General features: G+C 38.2%; 1 protein-coding gene and 1 long non-coding RNA gene across 2 annotated transcripts; both read left to right on the plus strand.

Annotated features, from left to right (window-relative positions):
• Window positions 1-7,838: 7,838 nt before the first annotated feature.
• LOC109200336 (ATP-dependent DNA helicase PIF1-like) lies at window positions 7,839-11,472 on the plus strand. Its single transcript, XM_025904275.1, has 2 exons — window positions 7,839-11,266; window positions 11,382-11,472. The coding sequence occupies exon 1, from the start codon at window positions 8,432-8,434 to the stop codon at window positions 10,961-10,963; it is 2,532 nt and encodes an 843-aa protein (XP_025760060.1). The 5' UTR covers window positions 7,839-8,431; the 3' UTR covers window positions 10,964-11,266; window positions 11,382-11,472.
• Window positions 11,473-12,051: 579 nt separating this feature from the next.
• LOC109200334 (uncharacterized) lies at window positions 12,052-12,932 on the plus strand. Its single transcript, XR_002060509.2, has 3 exons — window positions 12,052-12,316; window positions 12,411-12,501; window positions 12,877-12,932. It is a non-coding gene; the product is annotated as an uncharacterized LOC109200334 (long non-coding RNA).
• Window positions 12,933-24,288: the final 11,356 nt, after the last annotated feature.

Below are 24,288 nucleotides of genomic sequence, written 5' to 3' on the forward strand. Positions count from 1 at the left end.
AAAATAACAAATTGCTTGAAATGCCAATAATTAATATTCTGTTTTTATGCTGACATTCTACCAGATGCCGAGAAAAAATAAAAGATCCCAGGCACAAAAGAAGCGCTGGAAACCACTTGACTTGGTCGATCCTGCTGTCCCAATGCTCACTGGCCACAACCAAGATGAGGCAGTCAGTCGTTTTCCATCTGACCAGGTAATGAGGATATGGTAGTGATCACAGACAGGCGAACAGTTTTCGAAACACATTTGAGACAATTAAGAACACTTACCCATACAGTTTAGGATTTTTTTGTTATAATGTCACACACGTGGCATAACAGTGCATGGTATGCAGAACATTTAAATGAAATGAATGTGTCAGGTCACTTAATGTCTTCTATACCCTTTTTCCTGGGTTAGCAGACGGCACCAGCCAGGTTATCTTTGGAAACACAGGATAGACCCACCTCCTTATGTTCCCCAGGTCCCAAGGTAAATATCAAAAAATATTCCTTTATTAAGAAATTACAAGGTATGCCCACCCATAGGGCTGCTCGATTATGGCAAAAATAATAATCACGATTATTTTCACTGAAATCTAGATCTCCATTATTTGACAATATTTATTTAACAATAACAATGTATTGAATAATGGCTTTAAAGATTGTCATAAAATAGTGTGCAAATACTCATAACAGTGTAAATGTTTACAATATAAAAAATAAATGAAAAATGTAAACATGTATGTTTAGTGAACTTTACAGTGTTGCTCCGTGGTGCAGGTACGACATTGTAGCAAACTTTACACACTATGTCTACTTGATCCACGTCTGACTTCGCGAACCCATAATGTTTCCACACCACTGAAAGTTTTCTTTTTTTTTAAAAAATCTCTTTTCAACCAACGGCAGTCACTCTCCTCTCCAAATAACTTCTGCTTAGCTTTCCGAGCTTCCCTCTGTTAGCTCCTCTTAATTGTTGTGACGCGTGTTCGAAACGCAGAGAGGTGCGCTCGATTTGCCACATGGAGCAGCGCGAGAAAAAAGCACCAGGGAGGTGCTAATAATCGACTCATTCTCTCGACTCCTTTTCAATGATCGTTGAAAGCCCAGATCGTAATTTTGATTAAAAGTAGATTCATTGAGCAGTCCTACCACCCATGTGTATAACCAGTGTGTATATATCTGATCTTTGGTGTCTATAACCACAGTTAATATGTAGTCTTTCACTTAAAGCATGTTTGCTAACTCAATTTTGTCTAATTTCTATCCAAAACAAAGGAAAATATGACAAAGGGTGTTTTTTGTTTTTTTTGTTTGTTTGTTTTTTTTCATAGCTCTGAACAGGTAATTCTGATGTGGTAGTGAGCACATACAATATATTTCTTATAACACTTACCCATACAGTTGACCATTTCTATCTTGTAATGTTACCCAACTGGCATAACAGTTCATGCCATGCATTGCATTGTAAAGTGAAATTAAAGTGTCAGGTCACTTAATGTCTTAACATTATATTCTTTTTTGCCTGGGTTAGCAGACAGCACCAGCCAGCTTGTCCTTGGAAACGCAGAATAGACCCACCTCCTTATGTCCTCCAGGCAGCAAGGTAAATTTAAAACGGTATTCCTCCATTAAGGATTTATAGTGGACAGTTACATTACCATTAAATGTTAAAGACATATGGTTACATGTTTGCCTTATGTAAACAGTAAGAATTTTGTTGTCTCGCTTCTGTTAGTTTTGTTTAAAGTTTTTAAAGTTACACTCACTTTCAAATTTCTTAGTAGTTATGCAAACAGCTGGAATTTTTTTTATCGCTTTGTAAGTTTAGTAACCGCTACTGTTTCATGTTTTCTTTAAAGTATCCAGTGTTACACTCTATTTCAAATCTGTTAGTAGGTTTTCTAATTTTGATTAACTGTATTATCAGATTTCAGACACTCGTCCACCAGCAAAACGAGTCTGGGCAACCGATGATTTCCACACGGCATCAAATTCTCCACCTAAAAAGGTAACCCTAACCCTATGTATAATCACCGGGGTTGATATTTAGTCTTTCACCTTAAGTGTGCTTGCTAACTCGTACTAAATATACTAAAATGTTAGACTAAACATGTACATTTGTCAATTTCTTTCATCAGACTCCTAAAATGCAGACATCTCAACAGCTGTCTGTCTGTTTAGCTATTTCTATATCTATTGTTCTGAAAAAACATTTATACCATTTTATACTTAAAGCTTCAGATAAATTGACATCCACAGTGAAAAGCAGTGCAAATAAATACAAACATTTTGTGACACTGATCTTTTCTCAAGATGAATGTCAGTGTGTTCTGTTTCAATCACATTTAACCTGTAACTGAATTTTGTGTCATTTCTTTACAAAACGTAACACAACTATGAAACGTGTTTTTATGGCACATGTACAGAACCATCTGGTTTAATCTGAAATCAGTGATTGAATTACATCTAATTTAAGAGCATCTGAAATAGGGCTGTGCGATATGACCAAAATCTCATATCCCGATATTAAGACATCTATCGTCCGATAACGATATAAATCACAAAAATGTAACATTTTCTGTAAATTCTGTGAATGTCAGGCAGCTCGACTTGCCTGAAGTGTTTCCAGCTGGGCGTCGTGTACCTGGAGTCAAGTGTTTTAACTGATGCATGAAACAATACATTTTTAGACATAGGTTGTGGCCGCCGTTTTCTTTGTGAGTATTTATTACACGGCGTGCTGCGGGGAAAAGCCTGTTCTAACGTTTGAGTCTAAGGTTTATTTTGTAGCACCTGACGGCTCTTTTTTGCTTCTCATCCGTAAATACTCTGCATCTTTCACGTGATTCAGTTTATTTTGAAAAGTCTCAACAGGATCTTGAGCTTTATTGTGAAAGGTTTATGTGGAAAATAAACAAGCGGACAGGGGGTGGTTTTACCGTCGTTGTTGCTAACGACAACGCATAAAAACAAGCGCTTGTCCGTCTGTAGTGTGGTTATATTAAATATAAGAGAAAGAGAGAACTTTAGGAAATTAATATAGCCACTACAGTGACCATCAAAGTAATGAAAAAATATTGCCGTAAACAGTTTATTTTGCGACACCACGAAACAAACGATAGCGTAAAATGAAACGATAGACGTTTTTATATCGTTATCCGATATATATCGTTATATCGAACAGCCCTAATCTGAAATCCTCTTACGAATAATACGTAAACAGGATTTCCTTTCATATATTTGTATTTAGGCTGCAATTTAGTTGATGTTTGAAGGCCCGCATCAACCTAAAATAATGTGTTATACTGAAAGAAATTAACTGCTTTAAAAATATGAGGAGCAGAAGGTACAGGTATGACCTTTGTAAAAGGTCATTAAAAAAACAGCTCTAAAGCAAATTACAGATATCTAAAATATTTGTCATTTTTACTTCCCACCTCTGCTCTCTCTCACTGTTCCTGTCACTGTCTTTCTGGCTTATCTGATGCTGTGTATCTTTAGATTATGCTGTAATATGATTGAGGAGTGATATAATTTGGCTTGAACATTGTTTCATTATTTTACCATAGTTAAAAAAATTTTTTTACTTTATAAGAAAATCTAAATTTATACAACTATTGCCACTTAAAAATGTCTTACATCATTGTACCAAGAGTTACATATGTTTTTACTCAACCGTGAAATGCATATCATTAAATACTAAACAATAACATGTCACCTTTACCATTCCTTGATCAGCCTTTCCACAACACAAATGAACAACTACTGACAGAGGAGCTACAGAGAAACGCAGTTCAGCACTTCTGGTGTGTCAGTGCAACTCATTGTCAAAGTGATGAAAGGTACACAGAATTCTCTCGAAATCATCAGTGCACATGTAATGCCCTCACATTCCTGGCCTACCTTAATGAGGAACACCAGTTCAACACAGCCCGACTTGATAAGGTGCTTGAACAGGGAGATGCACTCTACTGTTGGATTAAAACAAATCTTCAGCAGGAGAGGCGTTATACACAAGATCATCTGACCATGGAGGACCTGCCCAAAGAAGTTCATGCTGACATAAATGTCTACAGTGTGAAAATGGACAACATAAGGTACGGATACCTGAAAGCAGCAGACAAAACTTATCAAAGAAAAGGATGGTGGTTGCCTCTTGCTAGTCGCCTTGTATGTCTGTCAACAGATGTGAACTATGCTTTGCTCATGGTTTCGCCTCAGTGCATTGCAGTTTTCCGTGACAAATCTGGGAGGTATGGATTATTTGATTCACATTCAAGAAGTGCAGCAGGTTTACCCCAGCCAAATGGAACAGCAGTCATGCTCACTTTCACTCATGTGAATGACCTGATCACCCACCTGCATAACCTTTTCCAAAATCAAGGCAGGTATGCAAGATATGAGTTTGTGCCTGTTTCTTTCAAAAGAGTCAGCACTCACAACGAACAGCCTGCACAGTCAACTCAAGCAACACCAGGAGCAACAGCTACATCACCACAAAATGATGAACCACAAATCACAAATCCCACTGTGCAAGTGCCTCAACCAGAATCAGCCCAAACCTACATGACAATGTTAGAAAGTGCTTTAAACCCACAACAATACAAAATGGCTTCAAATCAAATTTGTGAACATCAACTTGAAACATCTGTTGATCCAACAAGCAAACATCCAAACAGAACAACAAGAAAATCTTGAACTCAATAATGAAAGAGATAAAGTCATAGATAAACCCCCCCAAAAAGCAAGAAATGTATGCAGATTAAATAAACGACGGCGTGGGAAAGCTATTCGTCAAGCTCAAAAAAGTCACAAGCAGCATCTAAAAGCTAAAGAAAAATCTTCATCTGAAGACTTGGCAAAGAAGATAAACAAAAAAAGACACGAAAAGCAACGATATGCCTGCTTTCCTGAATTTCGAATGAAAAAATTACAGGCTGTGAAAACTCAATATGCTCAAAACTGTCATCGCCATAAACAAAAACTGTTATCAGCCAAAGGTTATTATGCAAATCCTCATATTCAAGAGAAGATAAAAGCCCACAAAGTGAAGAGATACCAAAATGATCCTCATTTTCAACAAAAAAAGAGAGACTACATTATCAGAAGATATACCACAGATGCCAGCTTTCGAACCAGACAGAAACAATATGTGTTCCGAAGATACAACACGGATGCTGACTTTCAAAGCAGACAGAAGCAATATCTGGTCCAAAGGTACAACACGGATGCTGACTTTCAAAGCAGACAGAAGCAATATCTGGTCCAAAGGTACAACACGGATGCTGACTTTCAAAGCAGACAGAAGCAATATCTGGTCCAAAGGTACAATACGGATGCTGACTTTCAAAGCAGACAGAAGCAATATCTGGTCCAAAGGTACAACACGGATGCTGACTTTCAAAGCAGACAGAAAAAATACATAAGAACAAAATATGCATCGGATCCAAACTACAGGCACAAACAAAAAAAATCAATTCATGCCAGGTATCATAATGACTCACAATTCAGACTGCACCATATACAGCGCTGTGCAGAGTACCAGAGACACAAAATGGCTACCACTGCATCTTTCGCCATTTATAAAAAGTTGTGTGCGCAGAGAATAAAGAAGAAATACAGACGACTAGTAACACAATTCCAGCAGGGTCCACAGTCTGAAGCACAGCCCCAGCTTGTAGTGAATAGTGTGATGCAAGCAGCCACATTAGCTTTCCGTGAAACAATTAAGTTAGGACCCACCCATGTCTGTACAGTGTGCCACAGAACTCTGTTTCCTAATCAAGTTAAACACTGCAAAAGATCAAAGTATGTTAAAAATAGTCACATTGTTGACACTTGCTTGACAGGAAAATTTGTCCATGTTTGTGACGGGGAATGCTCAGCTAATTGTACTTTCCCAAAACAAAGAATGGAGGAGTGGATTTGCTACAACTGTGACAGCCACCTACAACGAGGAAAGATCCCTTCCATCGCAGTGGCAAACAATTTAGCACTAGCACCCATTCCAATTGAACTGAGTCAATTAAATGTACTAGAACGACAACTGATTGCTAAAATTCTCCCGTTTGCCAAATCATTGCATTACCAAAAGGACAGCAAAGAGCCGTACATGGGGCTGTTGTTTGTGTACCGTCGGATGTGGAAACCACAGTAAACTGTCTTCCCAGACCTAGCAATGAAGCCCAGCTCCTGCAGGTACAACTGAAAAGACACATCAGATTCAAAGGATACCAACACTTCTACACTGTGAACATGAAGAATGTGTTAGCAGGATTATCAAAGCTAAAAGAGATGCATTCAGAATACAAAGATGTATCTATTGATGATGACGCTACTTTTGCTGATCCCACAAATAATCAGATAATCGAGACGGAACATGACACTGCTGATGCAGATATTCAAGATGCACTGCCCAGAAACTTCAACAACCAAATTGTACCAGAAAGAAGAACCACTGAGGATACAACAGCTGGAATACTTGAGCCATGTCATGATGTAAACGAACTATTGGAGCCTGAACAGTCAAATGGAGAGCCCTTACAAGATACGGAGAAAGAAAAGGAAGAACTTCGGCCTGGTCTTGTTCTAGACACCTGTATGCAACCACCAGATATAGCACAGGACATTTTATCATATGGTGAAGGAATATTTAGCATTGCACCCGCCCAAGGAAATAGACCTGTTGGCTTCTTCTCTGTTCCTAAACTTGAAGCCATGGCCTTTCCTGTGCAGTTCCCAACTGGACAGAAGACATTAGATGAAGCCAGACAAGTCAAACTGTCCCCAAGCATGTATTTTAATACACGGCTGTTCTCTGCAGATACACGGTTTGCAACTGACCAAAGATACCTATTCTTTGCACAGTTTGTAATAGAAACACACATGGCTACAAACAGCATGTCCATCCAATTGCGCAAAGGTAAGGCAATCACCAAGGATGGACGTAGAATTTGTAACAGAATGCTTCAAAATAAAGACGAAGTGGGGAGACTAATAAATAACAAAGATGCAACACGCTTCATGAAACCTCTGAGAGGTACTCCAGCCTATTGGGAGAAGGCACTGAAAGATCTGCATGCTATGGTCAGACAGTTAGGAAAGCCGACTTTTTCCTGACATTTTCAGCTGCTGAAATGAGATGGCCTGAGGTTGTTGAGGTCATAAAAACTCAACAAGGTGAACAAGTGGATTTTTCACAACTTGACTGGAACACAAAGTGTGAAATTCTCCAAAGCAACCCTGTGACTGTGATGCGATTGTTTGAAAAAAGAGTCGATGCACTAATGACAACACTGATCCTGTCCCCAGCAATGCCCATCGGTGAAGTAGAAGATTACTTTTATCGAGTGGAGTTTCAGGCCAGAGGTAGCCCTCATATCCATTTACTGGTTTGGGTCAAAGATGCACCTAAATTTGGAAGCGACCTTGAAGACCACGTGTACAAATTTATTGACAAGTACATAACATGTAAGATGCCTGACCAAAATGCCGATCCTGAACTTCACAAAATTGTGTCTGAGGTTCAAGTCCACAGCAGAAATCACTCCAGATCCTGCAAAAAAGGTAATGTGTCATGTAGGTTTGGGTTCCCCAAACTACCGGTAGACCAAACAATGATCACTTTCCCAAGCCCAGATGATGACGATGATCACAATGATAAGCAGCATAGCACAAGTAAGGAGAAAGGCACAAATGAAAAACAAAAGCAAAAAAACAGACGAATGGCGCTCGCAAAAAAACAGAAAGAGGCCAAAGAAAAACTCCAGCCATTGAGAGATTTGCTCTGACCCAAATTCCTCGTTTGAGGACTTGTCTGAGCTGCTTCACAAATGCAAATTAACTTATGAACAATACTTGGATTGTGTCTTCAATGGCCATGTCATCCTCTTAAAGCGTGAACCTAATGACTGCTGGGTGAATGCATACAATGCAGATCTGCTGAGAGCCTGGAATGCCAACATGGACATCCAATATGTCATTGATGACTACAGCTGCCTGATGTACATGATGTCTTATGTCTCTAAACCCGAATTTGAGATGACACAATTTCTTAATGGAGTCATCCAGGAGGTCAAAAAGTCCAATGTCAATGAAAGAGATGAAATGAAACAGATAATGCAGGCATATGCTAAACACAGAGAAGTCAGTGCCCAAGAATCCGTGGCAAGGACATGCAGCCTGCCACTAAAAAAGTGTTCACGCAGTGTGGTGTTCATACAGACTGATGATGATGCCCTGAAAATGAGTCTCCCGATGAGCAGGTTGCAGAGCATGGCACCAGATGATGAAAATGTGTGGATGTCTGGATTGCCAGAAAAATATGCAAACAGACCCAGAACACCTGAGTTTGAAAGAATGTGTTTGGCTGAATTTGCTTCAGAGTACAGGATTCTCTACAGCCGTCAAACAGAGTCAAAAAATGCCATCCCTCTTTGAATAACATGGGTTATATTCAAAAGAGAACAAGAGGGAAACCTGCAATAATCAGATATCCTCGGTTCTCAGAAAAGAAACAACCAGAGAAGTTTTATAGCAGACTACTAAAACTTTATTTTCCACATCGATCAAATGATGACCTTAAAAACACAGAACACCCCACATCCGAACAGTTCTACAAAAGTGGACGAAAACATGGTTTTGCAGTACGGCCAATTGTTACCTTTAACAAAAAGCGTTATGAAAGCCATGGCAAAACAATGGAAAGGGCATTGGAACAGATTGAGCAACAAGGCCCACTTATCAATGCATGGAACACCTTTGCACCTGAGGTTGAAGTAGATCGTTTAGAGTGTGTGGCCCAACGACAATCCAGACATGACACTGACGAAAATGAAATGGACATTGTTCCAGACTACCAAGTCAGTGGTAGCAGCAGTGGAGCCATGCCAGCAATCATAGCACCAAAGCTGAGCCCAGACTTTGTCAGAAAAATGTACCAAAGTCTGAATGAAACCCAAGCATCCATATTCTACGCAGTGCGTGAGTGGTGTTTCAAACTTGTGTGGGGTCACTGTCCTGAGCAGTTCTTTTATTTTGTCTCTGGAGGAGCTGGCTGTGGAAAATCACATGTTATCAAGTGCATATATGAGGAGGCAACAAAGATTTTGCACCAACTCCCCAGATTCCGTGACCAAGCAGACATGTCCTACCCTGCAGTCCTGCTGACTGCATTTACTGGCACTGCAGCTTTTAACATATCTGGGAAAACACTGCACTCTCTGCTAAAGCTGCCAAAATCTTTAAAACCGCCGTATCAGGGACTGGGGAATGCACTGGATGAAGTGAGAGCTTCACTTTCAAATGCAGAGATTCTGGTCATTGATGAGATATCTATGGTTTCTAAAGACCTTTTTGCCTACATCCACTGGAGACTTCAGCAGATCAAAGGAAACAAGAAGCCTTTTGGTGGGATGTCTATCCTTGCAGTAGGAGACTTTTATCAGCTGCCACCCCTTGGAAAAGCCAAACCACTCTGTGTGTACGAGGACAATGTCCTTGATCTCTGGAAAGACTATTTCCACATGGTCAACCTGACAGAAATCATGCGACAGAAAGATGATCATTCTTTTGCTGAAGTTCTGAACAGGATAAGAGTGAAGCAAAAAACAGATTCTCTTGAAGCCAATGATAAAGCCTTGCTCACACAGGCTATCCATGACATAAAAGACTGTCCATCTAATGTATTACACATTTATGCTACAAACAAAGAGGTGGACAAACACAATTCAGCAACTGTAACTGCTCTTCATTCTGATATCATAAATATTCAGGCCGAAGACTACAGAAAAGACCCACGAATGGGTGAGATGGTCCTCCTGGCAGATATGATGAAAGGCAACAAAAGAGATTTACCTGATAACATACAAGCTGCACCTGGAGTGCGTGTTATGATTATTAGAAATTTGGATGTTGAAGATGGGCTTGTTAATGGGACATTTGGAACAATCACGAACATTGTGACAACCACACAGGATGGACCAAAAACTGTGAATCTCATTGGACTTACGCTGGACAATCAAAATTCTGGGCAAAAATTTCGCAGAAAAATACAAGGATCCTCAGACAACCTGGTATATATTGAGAAATGTGAAGAATCTACAAGTAAAAAAGGAGTTCTTCGCAGGCAATTTCCAATGAAGTTGGCCTTTGCATGTACAGCTCACAAAGTACAAGGCATGACAATGGAGTCAGCAGTAGTATGTTTGAAGCGTATTTTTGAACCTGGAATGGCCTATGTTGCACTCAGCCGCACAACCTCACTTAAAGGACTCTACATCACAGACTTTGATGGAAGGAAAATCTATGCTGATCCTGCCATCACAGATGCACTCAAAAATATGAGACATGCATCATTTGAGAATGCAAGACCACTGTTGCAATTCTTAAAATCAGTTGTCCCCACAGTCCCCACGCTGACAATTATCCATCACAATGCACAAGGTCTCCCAACTCACATGGAGGACATGAGATGCCACCATGAACTCAGCCTTGCTGATGTTTTATGCATAACAGAAACTCACTTGTCTGGATCATCAGTTTCTCCCCGCTTCCAGCTGGAACAGTACAACATGGCCACACGCAACAGACACGTCTCTTACACAAACCATACAGACATGGCAAAGGTAAATGGCGGTGGAGTTGCAATGTACTACAAAACAGTTCTTACAGCAGAGTCTCGAAAATACCTGCAAAATGTGACTGACCTTGAATTTGTTGTTATCAAGGTTGAATCGCCAGTCACAGCTTTGATAGCAACTGTATACAGGCCACCAAATTACAGCCACGTGAGGTTTTTACCACAAATGCAATGTCTTTTGGACTCATTGGAAATGATGAATTGCCAACCAATTATTGTTTGTGGAGACTTCAATGAGGACCTTATGAGCAGAGGAAAAAACCCATCCAAGAACTGTTTCAGTCAAGAGGATATGCACAACTTATTACTGCTGCAACTACCGAAAAACACACATTGATTGATCACCTTTACATATCACAGCCATACGCCTGCCTCCAGTCAGGTGTTCTGAATACATATCACAGTTATCACAACCCCATTTATTGTGTAATTCACTAACACAAAATGACTGCAAGGTTGTGAGGGATATGGACTTGCCAAGTGATCTTAGTGTCTTTGCAACTGAGCACACTCTACCAGCAACACTGACAGCTCACCAGTGGGAGCTGATAGATAAGACTGCTCTCATCCATCGAAGAGCTGACCAGAAACGTGAACAGAAAGACTGCAACTGCACCTGATGGGATCCCTGCCATAACAGGTAATTGTATTTTTGTTTCTTACTTTATATTGTAACATTTGATATTGATATTGTTTGAAAAAAAACTATAATCTCATCCATTCATTAAGTCATCCATTCATTCATAACTCCTCAGATGTGTTCTGTCCAGTGAAGGCAGTGGAGAAGCCCTACACTGATCTTGAAACTGTGCCACGCTACTAGAAACCGGCTACAAGGATGGGCAAGTATAGTGAAATTAAAATACACCTTTTGTACAACAGGTTTATATACAGTCAAGTGATCAAAAGACACCAGTATTAAACCCATTTAAACCAACTACATGCTTGGATTGGAACTGTATACAGGCCACCAAATTACAGCCACGTGTGGTTTTTACCTCACATAGCAACTTACCTCATCCAAAGACACCAGTATTAAGCCAATTTCTTTTTTTACTACCTTTTTAATATAGTTTTGGGTAATTTAGTTCTAAAGTTATATTTGTTTTTGCAATTATTTATTAGAACTTCATTACTTGCCAGTTTGCTAACTGAAGAGCTGCGCTTTGCGATGTCTCTTGTTTTATTGTTTTAAATTGTGTTTTACTTTTATCTGTTTCTAGCTGTTTTCGCAAAGTCAGCCAACCACTTGCTTCCAAATGACCCTTATCCAGAAGTATCCGTGAGTGCCTCATCAACAGAAACTAAAGTGGAGACCTACCTCTCAGAGAAAAACGCACACATAAGAAAAGCCGACCCACTTCAGTACTGGGAAGAACATCCTAATCTGTTTCCCTCTATGGCTGCTGTTGCGATCCCAGTGTGCCCCCTGTAGCTCTGTGGACAGTTTTGGATTTGTTTACATCTCACCCAACCGGTCACGGCAGATGGCTGCACCTCTCTAAGCCTGGTTCTGCCGGAGGTTTCTTCCTGTTAAAAGGGAGTTTTTCTGAACACACTCTACCACCAACAAGGACAGCTCACTAGTGGGAACTGATAGATAAGACTGCTGATGTGCTCTCATCCATTGAAGAGCTGACCAGAAACGTGAACAGAAAGACTGCACCTGATGGGATCCCTGCCATAACAGGTCATTTGTATTTTTTTGTTTCTTACTTTATATTCTAACATTTATTGATATTGGTTGAAACAAACTATAATCTCATCCATTCAAAACTCCTCAGATGTGTTCTGTCCAGTGAAGGCAGTGGAGAAGCCCTACACTGATCTTGAAACTGTGCCACGCTACTAGAAACCGGCTACAAGGATGGGCAAGTATAGTGAAATTAAAATACACCTTTTGTTCAACAGGTTTATATACAGTCAAGTGATCAAAAGACACCAGTAGCAAACCCATTTAAGCCAACTACATGCTTGGATTGGAACTGTATACAGGCCACCAAATTACAGCCACGTGTGGTTTTTACCTCGCATGGCAACTTACCTCATCAAAAGACACCAGTATTAAGCCAATTTCTTTTTTTACTTCATTTTTAATTTAGTTTTGGGTAATTTAGTTCTAAAGTTATATTTGTTTTTGCAATTATTTATTAGAACTTCATTACTTGTCAGTTTGCTAACTGAAGAGCTGCGCTTTGTGATGTCTCTTGTTTTATTGTTTTAAATTGTTTTACTTTTATCTGTTTCTAGCTGTTTTCGCAAAGTCAGCCAACCACTTGCTTCCAAATGACCCTTATCCAGAAGTATCCGTGAGTGCCTCATCAACAGAAACTAAAGTGGAGACCTACCTCTCAGAGAAAAACGCACCCATAAGAAAAGCCGACCAACTTCAGTACTGGGAAGAACATCCTAATCTGTTTCCCTCTATGGCTGCTGTTGCGATCCCAGTGTGCCCCCTGTAGCTCTGTGGACAGTTTTGGATTTGTTTACATCTCACCCCAACCGGTCGCGGCAGATGGCCGCCCCTCCCTGAGCCTGGTTCTGCCGGAGGTTTCTTCCTGTCAAAAGGGAGTTTTTCCTTCCCACTGTCGCCAAAGTGCTTGCTCATAGGGGGTCATATGATTGTTGGGTTTATCTATATACATTAATGCTTGTATGCTTTTCATTTATACTTTTGCCTTACTCTTCAGTTCATAATATAAAGTTACTTGAATGGTTTCCTTTTCCTTTTTTATTGTGTGGATGCCCTCAAAGGCATCCACACTATTGAGTTCCTGTTTCTCTTTATTCTTTATTGTGTGGATGCCCTAAAAGGGCTTCCACACTATTGTTTTCCTGTTTCTCTTTATTCTTTATTGTGTGGATGCCCTAAAAGGGCTTCCACACTATTGAGATCCTGTTTCTCTTTCTTCTTTATTATTGTGTGGATGCCCTAAAAGGGCTTCCACACTATTGAGTTCCTGTTTCTCTTTATTGTGTGGATGCCCTAAAGGGCTTCCACACTATTGAGTTCCTGTTTCTCTTTATTCTTTATTATTCTTCAAGTTGCTTCCGTACGTTTTTTGCCGCTTAACTACTCCTTCAGTTTTCAGCCGATTTTCTCAGTTCAAACTTTAAAAAATTCTGCTCTTTCTGCTAATGTTTGCTATGACTTTTGGTGCTCATAACTTCTATACTTTTTGAGATATTGAATTTTTTTTGCAATATTTTTTGCCCATTTTTGCACATCATCAGTGGCCTCACTAGTTTTCCTTGCCCGGTTGAGCCGTGTTTTAGCTCAGTGAGATAAGCAGCCGTTCTCAGACTGGGAGACCCGGGTTCAAATCCCGCTTATGGCAACATTTCTTTCAGTTAACAGTTAAACTTTTTTAACTCAATTTCAGCTTTTTCACCCCTTTTCAGCAAAATTTTCAGTTTTTTCACCACTTTTCAGCACAAATCCCAGCTTTTTCAGCTATTTTCAGCAAAAACATCTTTTCAGCAGAATTCTGAAAAGAGTTCTGCAGAACTCTTTTCAGCAGAAATTCTGCTGATTGAACTCTTTTGAGCAGAATTTTCACCTCTTTTCAGCCCAAATTCTGCTTATTCACCTCTTCTGCAAAATTTTCAGCCTTTTCACCTCTTATTAGCACAAGTCTCAGCTGTTTTCAGGAAAAACTGTTTTGAGCAGAAATTCTGCTGATTCATCTCTTTTCAGTGCAACTTTCTGCTTCTTTACCTCTTTTCAGCCCAAATTCTGCTTATTCACCTCTTCTGCAAAATTTTCAGCCTTTTCTCCTCTTATCAGCACAATTCTCAGCAGCTTCTGCTCATTTCAGCAGAGTTGTCCGTCTCTCCACCTCTTCTTGGTCAGAGTGAGTTTAGCTCAGTGAGATGAGTGGCTGCCTTGAGATCTGGAAGGCCAGGTTCGAATCCAGCTCAGGGCATTTTTTTTTTTCGCCACCATACAACTTTTTGCAACTTTTCATCTTTTTCAGCTTTTCAGCAGACAGCTTCAGCGTTAAGGCATCCACACAGCATTTTCGCAGGAAATGCAAATTTTTCTAGTTCTTTATTATTCTTCAAGTTGCTTCCGTACGTTTTTTGCCGTCTATCTACTGCCTCAGTTTTCAGCCGATTTTCTCCGTTCAAACTCTATACTGTTCTGCTCTTTCTGCTAATGTTTGCTATGACTTTTGGTGTTTATTAGTCTTATACTTTTTAAAATATTACACTTTTTTCCTTTAATTTGTCCCATTGAAATGAATGGAAAACTTCCACATTTCTGCTAAAACTTGCTTGTTTTTGAAACTTAACTACTTTGTCATACTTTCACCTAGAAACTCCATTCAAACTTTAAAATGTTCTCAGACTATTGGGCTATTCCTGAATGATTCAGCTTTTTCAGATCTTCTACTGTTTTAATTTTATACCTCTTTAAGTTTTCAGTTGCAAAATTGGGATTTTTCAGAAAATACATGCGTTGTTATGGTTGCTATGCAATTAACTCAGAGTGTGCACTCGTCCTTTCTGAATTTTCTCTTCATGTCTGAACGACTTCTTGCTACTCGCTCAATTTCCACTCAACTCCCACAAATTATACATCAAAATGTAGGTATTTTTGCTGGCTTTCAGAAAATGTCACTATCATTGTTGTGGGACTTATAGATTTTTTGAAAATCTCCTCAGAGTAACATAAAGTCTCAAAATTCTCCATAGAAACTCAGTGGAGAGTTTCTTCAAAATCAGCGCTGGAATTCTCTAATGAGAGGCATTTTCAAATCGTCATATCTCCTTAACGAAACAAAGTTGAGACATGACGCTTGTGCCAATATATCTTCAGACATTCCTGATGCTCACAATTCAAGAATTTTTTCCTTACCTATTACCGTTTGGCCATGAATTACACTTGTTTGAGGGTAGGAAATTTGTCCCTCGTTCAGATTTCTTCAGATTTCAAACTCTGGAAATGAGGCACTTTTTTCTCTCGTCATATCTTTTTGATGGATTTCCACAGAGACCTGAAAATTTCCATGACTGTTCACCAAAGCCTGCTGTTTCTTACGGTGAAAGAATGATTTTGATGCTCCATATAGATTTAGAGTTACAAAACGTTGTTTGAGGGCAAGTCAAGGCAGTTTTGCTTCGCCTCTACTCAGTTACAGTGTATTACAAGTCATATATCTTCAATAATTTATATTTTATCTCTGAATTAAGAAGACCTGCAGATTCCCCCATCTCTTCTGAACAAAACGGTGTCAGAACGACCGTTCTAGCCCCTACGGTTAGGAAATTATGGCCATTTGTTCGAGGGGAATCCTGAATGTGAGAAATACACTGCAGAAAACTCATAGCTGTCTCTGTGTCTGTGTGTGTAAGTGCTGATTACAGCAGGTGCAGCCAATTTAGCTGACCTAGATATACCAAGCCCAGACTCTTAACAGCCCCTGTACACTTTGCTCTCTGTGTATGTGTGTGTGTATATATCAATATTTCTCCCATGTTAAAGTATTACTCCTCCATAATAGTATTTGTGCTAAATCAAAGTACTTCTACTACATCTTAGTACTTCTGCTCAATCATAGTATTTCTGCTAAATCATAGTATTTTTGAAAAATCATGTTGTTTGTGCCAAATCATGGTTTTGGGGGCAGAACCATAATATTTATTTTATGTTATGAGATTACTACTAAGTGCAGGAATGTCTGTTATGTTATAGTTTATGTGCTGAATATAGTATATCTGCCAAATCATAGTATTTATCCCAAATCATAGTATTTATGCAAAATTACAGTATTTCTGCTAAAAAGCAGAAATAGTACCTTTTAGCAGAAATTTCTGTGAAAAGATATTATTTATGTTAAAACATAGTATTTCTGCTAAATCATAGTATTTCTGCCAAATCATAGTATTTGTACTTATTCATAGTACTTGTGCCAAATCATAGTATTTGTACCCAATCATAGTATTTCTGCAATATGATCGTATTTGTGCCAAATCATGGTATCTTTTTGCCAAATCATGGTATTTGTGCCAAATCATGTTATTTGTGGCCAGTTAAAATTTCTGTTATATTAGTGTTACTACTAAGTCATAGAATTTCTGTTATGTTATAGTATATCTGCTGATTATGGTATATGTGCCAAATAATAGTATTTATAGCAAATAATAGTATTACTGCCCAAACATAGTATTTCTTGTAGTATTTGTAGTAGTAGTTGTTGTAGTATTTATTTGTGCAAAAACATAGAATTTCTGCAAAATCATAGTATATCTGTTATGTTATAGTATTACTACCAAATCATAGTATTCCAAATCATAGTATTACTGCAATTCCATGGTATTTGAGCGAAATCGTACTATTTGTGAAAAAACATACTATGTCTGCAAAATCACATTATATCTGCTATGTTATACTATTACTACTAAGTTACAGTATTTCTTCCAATTCGTAGTATTCGTACTAAATCATACTACTTGTGCCAAATCATAGTATTGAAATCAAAATATAGTATTTGTACCAAAGCATTGTATTTGTACGAAGTACAGTATTTCTGCCAAATCATAGAATTACTGCAATTTCATAGTATTTTCAGGAATCCCTTTTGTTATAGTATTACTTCTAAGTCGTAGTATTTCTGCTTTGTCATAGTATTTGTACTGAAACATAGTATTTCTGCCAAATCATAGTTTTACTGCTATTTCATAGTGTTTGAGTGAAATTACAGTGTTTCTGCAAAAACATTGTATTTCTGCTAAATCATAGTATTTCTGTTATCTTAAAGTACTTGCACTCAATTATAGTATTTGTGCCAAAGTGTAGTATTTCTGCCAAATCATATTATCTCTGCTAAATCATAGTGTCTGCCAAATCATAATATTTGTGCCTAAACGCAGCATTTGTACCAAAACATAGTATTGCTGCTATATCATAGTATTTGATCCAAATCATAGTATATGTCCTAAAGCATAGCATTTCAACAAAATCACAGTATTTCTGCTATGTTATAGTATTTGTGCTTGTAGAAAAACCTGTGTTCGTGTGAGCTACATTACCCAGCAGCCTCTGAGCAGTGAGGGAATTCATGGGACTTCTGAGCTAGATGGTCTTCCTTCGTTCCTGGGCTAACGATTGAGGAGAGAGCTGCTGGGAAGGGGAGCAAATAGCCCATCCTGTATTTGTTGGGGATGGTGTGTGTCACATAAACGTGAGTTAATGTTCCATGCTTAAGATGTTTACCCTGCTACTTGTGTGTATTGGTTTTAGTTACCTTTAGCGTATGTGCTAGTTAGCGATAGCTATGGCAGCACAGTTATTTGATTGTTTTGGGCTTGTTCCTGCTTTGTTTGTTCCCCCTGCAAATTTATGTGAATTTGTACACTGTAATATCGCTGTATTACGTAGTGGCTAAGTAGGAGGCTGACTGTTACTAAGTGCATCAGTGTACATAGGTCATCTCTTGTGTTGGAATGCCCTCTTGTGGCACCTTTTGGGTAGTGCCTTAGTAAACGGGAACACTGCAAAGAAGTGGTATCAGACTGGTTTGTAGTGGAGGAATTTGTTGCCAGTTTCTTTCATCTTTAATCCGTATTCATGTTGTAATGTAGTAGTACCACAATATGGCAGAAACACTATGTTTTGGCACAAATACTTTGATTTGGTATACTTTAGCTTCTTCACCCCTTTTCAGCAAAATTTTCAGTTTTTTTCACCCGTTTTCAGCACAAATTCCAGCTTTTTTGGCTGTTTTCAGAAAAAAAACTCTTTTCAGCAGAAACTCTGCTGATTCATCTCTTTTCAGCGCAAGTTTCTGCTTCTTTGCCTCTTTTCTGCAAAAATTCTGCTGATCCACCTCTTTTCTGCAAAACTTTCACCCTTTTCACCTGTTATCAGCACAATTCTCAGCAGCTTCTGCTCATTTCAGCAGAATTGTCCGTCTCTCCACAACAACTTTTTGCAACTTTTCATCTTTTTCATCTTTTCAGCAGACAGCTTCAGCGTCAAGGCATCCACACAGCATTTTCGCAGGAAATGCAAATTTTTTCTAGTTATTCTTCAAGTTGCTTCCGTACGTTTTTTGCCGTTTAACTACTGCCTCAGTTTTCAGCCGATTTTCTCCGTTCAAACTCTATACTGTTCTGCTCTTTCTGCTAATGTTTGCTATGACTTTTGGTGTTTATTACTGTTATACTTTTTAAAATATTACACTTTTTTCCTTTAATTTGTCCCATTGAAATGAATGGAAATCTTCAGAAATTCTGCTAAAACTTGCTTGTTTTTGAAACTTAACTACTTTGTCATACTTTCACCTAGAAACTCCATTCAAACTTTAAAATGTTCTCAGACTATTGGGCTATTGCTGTGTGATTCAGCTTTTTCAGATCTTCTACCGTTTTAATTTTATACCTCTTTAAGTTTTCAGTTGCAAAATTGGGATTTTTCAGAAAATACATGCGTTGTTATGGTTGCTATGCAATTAACTCAGAGTGTGCACTCGTCCTTTCTGAATTTTCTCTTCATGTCTGAACGACTTCTTGCTACTCGCTCAATTTCCACTCAACCCCCACAAATTATACATCAAAACGTAGGTATTTTTGCTGGCTTTCAGAAAATGTCACCATCATTGTTGTGGGACTTGTAGATTTTTTGCAAATCTCCTCAGAGTAACATAAAGTATCAAAACTCTCCATAGAAACTCAATGGAGAGTTTCTTCAAAATCAGCGCTGGAATTCTCTAATGAGAGGCATTTTCAAATCGTCATATCTCCTTAACGAAACAAAGTTGAGACATGAGGCTTGTGCCAATATATCTTCAGACATCCCTGATGCTCACAATTCAAGAATTTTTTCCCACCTATTACCGTTTTGAGATGAGTTACACTTGTTTGAGGGTAGGAAATTCGTGCCTTGCTCAGATCTCTTCAGATTTCAAACTCTGGAAATGAGGCACTTTTTTCTCTCGTCATATCTTTTTGATGGATTTCAACAGAGACCTGAAAATTTCCATGACTGTTCACCAAAGCCTGCTGTTTCTTACGGTGAAAGAATGATTTTGATGCTCCATATAGATTTAGAGTTACAAAACGTTGTTTGAGGGCAAGTCAAGGCAGTTTTGCTTTGCCTCTACTCAGTTACAGTGTGTTACAAGTCATATATCTTCAATAATTTATATTTTATCTCTGAATTATGAAGACCTGCAGATTCCCCCATCTCTTCTGAACAAAACGGTGTCAGAATGACCGTTCTAGCTCCTACGGTTAGGAAATTATGGCCATTTGTTCGAGGGGAATCCTGAATGTGAGAAATACACTGCAGAAAACTTATACCTCTCTCTGTGTCTGTGTGTGTAAGTGCTGATTACAGCAGGTGCAGCCAATTTAGCTGACCTAGATATACCAAGCACAGACTCTTAACAGCCCTGTACACTTTGCTCTCTGTGTATGTGTGTGTGAGTATCAATATTTCTCCCATGTTAAAGTATTACTCCTCCATAATAGTATTTGTGCTAAATCAAAGTACTTCTACTACATCTTAGTACTTCTGCTCAATCATAGTATTTCTGCTAAATCATAGTATTTTTGAAAAATCATGGTATTTGTGCCAAATCATGGTTTGGGGCAGAACCATAATATTTATTTTATGTTATGAGATTACTACTAAGTGGAGGAATGTCTGTTATGTTATAGTATATTTGCTGAATATAGTATATCTGCCAAATCATAGTATTTATCCCAAATCATAGTGTTTATGCAAAATTACAGTATTTCTGCTAAAAAGCAGAAATAGTACCTTTTAGCAGAAATTTCTGTCAAAGATATTATTTATGTTAAAACATAGTATTTCTGCTAAATCATAGTATTTCTGCCAAATCATAGTATTTGTACTTATTCATAGTACTTGTGCCAAATCATAGTATTTGTACCCAATCATAGTATTTCTGCAATATGATCGTATTTGTGCCAAATCATGGTATCTTTTTGCCAAATCATGGTTTTGGGCAAATCATGTCATTTGTGTCCAGTTAAAATTTCTGTTATATTATAGTGTTACTACTAAGTCGTAGAATTTCTGTTATGTTATAGTATATCTGCTGATTATAGTATATGTGGCAAATAATAGTATTTATAGCAAATCATAGTATTACTGCCCAAACATAGTATTTCTGCCAAATTGTAGTATTTGTGCAAAAACATAGAATTTCTGCAAAATCATAGTATATCTGTTATGTTATAGTATTACTACTAAGGCATAGTATTCCTACCAAATCATAGTATTCCAAATCATAGTATTACTGCAATTCCATAGTATTTGAGCGAAATCGTAGTATTTGTGCAAAAACATACTATGTCTGCAAAATCACATTATATCTGCTATGTTATAGTATTACTACTAAGGCATAGTATTTCTACCAAATCATAGTATTCCTTCAAAATCATAGTATCACTGCAATTTCATAGTATTTGAGCGAAACTGTAGCATTTGTACTAAATCATGGTACTTGTGCCAAATCATAGTATGTTTTGCAAATCATATTATTCGAACCAAAACATTGTATTTGTACGAAGTCATAGTATTTCTTCTAAATCATAGTATTTCACCCAAATCTCAGTAGTTGTGCTAAAACCCAGTATTATTGCCAAATCGTAGTATTTGTACTGAAACATAGTATTTCTGCCAATAAGAGTATTTGTACTAAATCATAGTACTTGTGCCAAATCATAGTATTTCTGCCATATTGTGCTAGTTGTGCAAAAACATAGACTGTCTGCAAAATCATAGTATATCTGTTATGTTATAGTATTACTACTAAGTCACAGTATTTCTGCCAATTCGTAGTATTTGTACTAAATCATACTACTCGTGCCAAATCATAGTATTGAAATCAAAATATAGTATTTGTACCAAAGCATTGTATTTGTACGAAGTACAGTATTTCTGCCAAATCATAGAATCACTGCAATTTCATAGTATTTTGAGGAATCCCTTTTGTTATAGTATTACTTCTAAGTCATAGTATTTCTGCTTTGTCATAGTATTTGTACTGAAACATAGTATTTCTGCCAAATCATAGTATTACTGCTATTTCATATTATTTGAGTGAAATTACAGTGTTTCTGCAAAGACATAGTATTTCTGCAAAATCATAGTATTACTGCTATTTCATAATATTTGAGTGAAATTACAGTGTTTCTGCAAAAACATTGGTTGGTATTGGTTTTAGTTACCTTTAGCGTATGCGCTAGTTAGCAATAGCTATGGCAGCCCAGTTATTTTATTGTTTTGGGCTTGTTCCTGCTTTGTTTTTTTCCCCCTGCAAATTTATGTGAATTTGTACACTGTAATATCGCTGTATTACGTAATGGCTAAGTAGGAGGCTGACTGTTACTAAGTGCATCAGTGTACATAGGTCATCTCTTGTGTTGGAGTGCCCTCTTGTGGCGCCTTTGGGTAGTGCTTTGTAAACGTGAACACTGCAAAGACGTGGTATCAGACTGGTTTGTAGTGGAGGAATTTGTTGCCAGTTTCTTTCATCTTTAATCCGTATTCATGTTGTAATGTAGTAGTACCACAATATGGCAGAAACACTATGTTTTGGCACAAATACTTTGATTTGGTATACTTTAGCTTCTTCACCCCTGTAGGCAAAATTTTCATTTTTTTCACCCCTTTTCAGCACAAATTCCAGCTTTTTTGGCTGTTTTCAGAAAAACAAAACTCTTTTGAGCAGAAACTCTGCTGATTCATCTCTTTTCAGGCAACTTATTGCTTCTTTAGCTCTTTTCTGCAGAAATTCTGCTGATTCACCTCTTTTCTGCAAAATGTTCAGCCTTTTCACCTCTTATCAGCACAAATCTCAGCTGTTTTCAGAAAAAAAACTCTTTTGAGCAGAAATTCTGCTGATTCATCTCTTTCAGCGCAACTTATTGCTTCTTTACCTCTTTTCTGCAGAAATTCTGCTGATTCACCTCTTTTCTGCAAAATTTTCAGCCTTTTCACTTCTTCTCAGCACAGTTCTCAGCAGCTTCTGCTCATTTAGCAAAATTGTCAGTTGCTCCATCTCTTGCTTTTGTGAGAATGAGTTTGGTTCAGTGAGATGAGCAGCTACCTTGAGACCAGAAGGGCCAGGTTCAAATCCCGGTCATGGCAAAAGCTGTTTTCAGTTTTCTCTTTTGTTCTGCCTCTTTTCTGCAGAAGTTCTGCTCATTCACCTCATCTCTTGTGTTGGAGTGCCCTCTTGTGGCGCCTTTTGGGTAGTGCCTTAGTAAACGTGAACACTGCAAAGAAGTGGTATCAGACTGGTTTGTAGTGGAGGAATTTGTTGCCAGTTTCTTTCATCTTTAATCCGTATTCATGTTGTAATGTAGTAACTTTTGTGGCACAAATACCACAATATGGCAGAAACACTATGTTTTGGCACAAATACTTTGATTTGGTATACTTTAGCTTCTTCACCCCTTTTCAGCAAAATTTTCATTTTTTTCACCCCTTTTCAGCACAATTCCATTTTTGGGGCTGTTTTCAGAAAAAAAAACTCTTTTAAGGAGAAACTCTGCTGATTCATCTCTTTTCAGCGCAAGTTTCTGCTCCTTTGCCTCTTTTCTGCAGAAATTCTGCTGATTCACCTTTTTTCTGCAAAATTTTCAGCCTTTTCACCTCTTATCAGCACAATTCTCAGCAGCTTCTGCTAATTTCAGCAGAGTAAGTAATGACACGTCTCTGCAGTTCAAAGGTCGTGCGTTCAATCCCACCTTGGTCAACATTTTTTTCCCTACAAATTTATACACTATCACAGACCTCTAATTTATATTGCTAATTTCTTTCACTACAAATGAGTAGTGCAAAAACATACTATGTCTGTCTGCAACATCACAGTATATCTGTTATGTTATAGTATTACTACTAAATCACAGTATTTCTGCCAATTCAAGGAGGCTGACTGTTACTAAGTGCATCAGTGTACATAGGTCATCTGTTGTGTTGGAGTGCCCTCTTGTGGCGCCTTTTGGATAGTGCCTTAGTAAATGTGAACACTGCAAAGAAGTGGTATCAGACTGGTTTGTAGTGGAGGAATTTGTTGCCAGTTTCTTTCATCTTTAATCCGTATTCATGTTGTAATGTAGTAGTACCACCATATGGCAGAAACACTATGTTTTGGCACAAATACTTTGATTTTGGATACTTTAGCTTCTTCACCCCTTTTCAGCAAAATTTTCATTTTTTTCACCCCTTTTCAGCACAAATTCCAGCCTTTTTGGCTGTGTTCAGAAAAAAAACCCAACTCTTTTCAGCAGAAACTCTGCTGATTCATCTCTTTTCAGCGCACGTTTTATGATTTTAGCAGCTTTTCTAATATGGACCTCAGATTCTTGTTAATGCTCCATGGCAGAAATACATACAAGTACCCACCTGATGAAGCAGACAGAGGCAGTACCTCTGATTGGTGAATTTGAGCAGAAACTGGTTGTTTTACCTCTTTTCAGCAGAAATTCTGCTGATTCACCTCTTTTCTGCAGAAGTTTGAGCAGCTTCTGCTCATTTCAGCAGAATTATGAGTCTCTCCACCTCTTCTTTGCAAGAGTGAGTTTGGCTCAGTGAGATGAGTGGCTTCCTTGAGACCAGGAGGGCCAGTTTCAAATCCTGCTCACGGCAGTATTTTTTTTTCACCACTTTTCAGCACAAGT

Source organism: Oreochromis niloticus, unplaced genomic scaffold (genome assembly GCF_001858045.2).
Source record: "Oreochromis niloticus isolate F11D_XX unplaced genomic scaffold, O_niloticus_UMD_NMBU tig00000701_pilon, whole genome shotgun sequence".
Lineage (NCBI taxonomy): Eukaryota > Metazoa > Chordata > Actinopteri > Cichliformes > Cichlidae > Oreochromis > Oreochromis niloticus.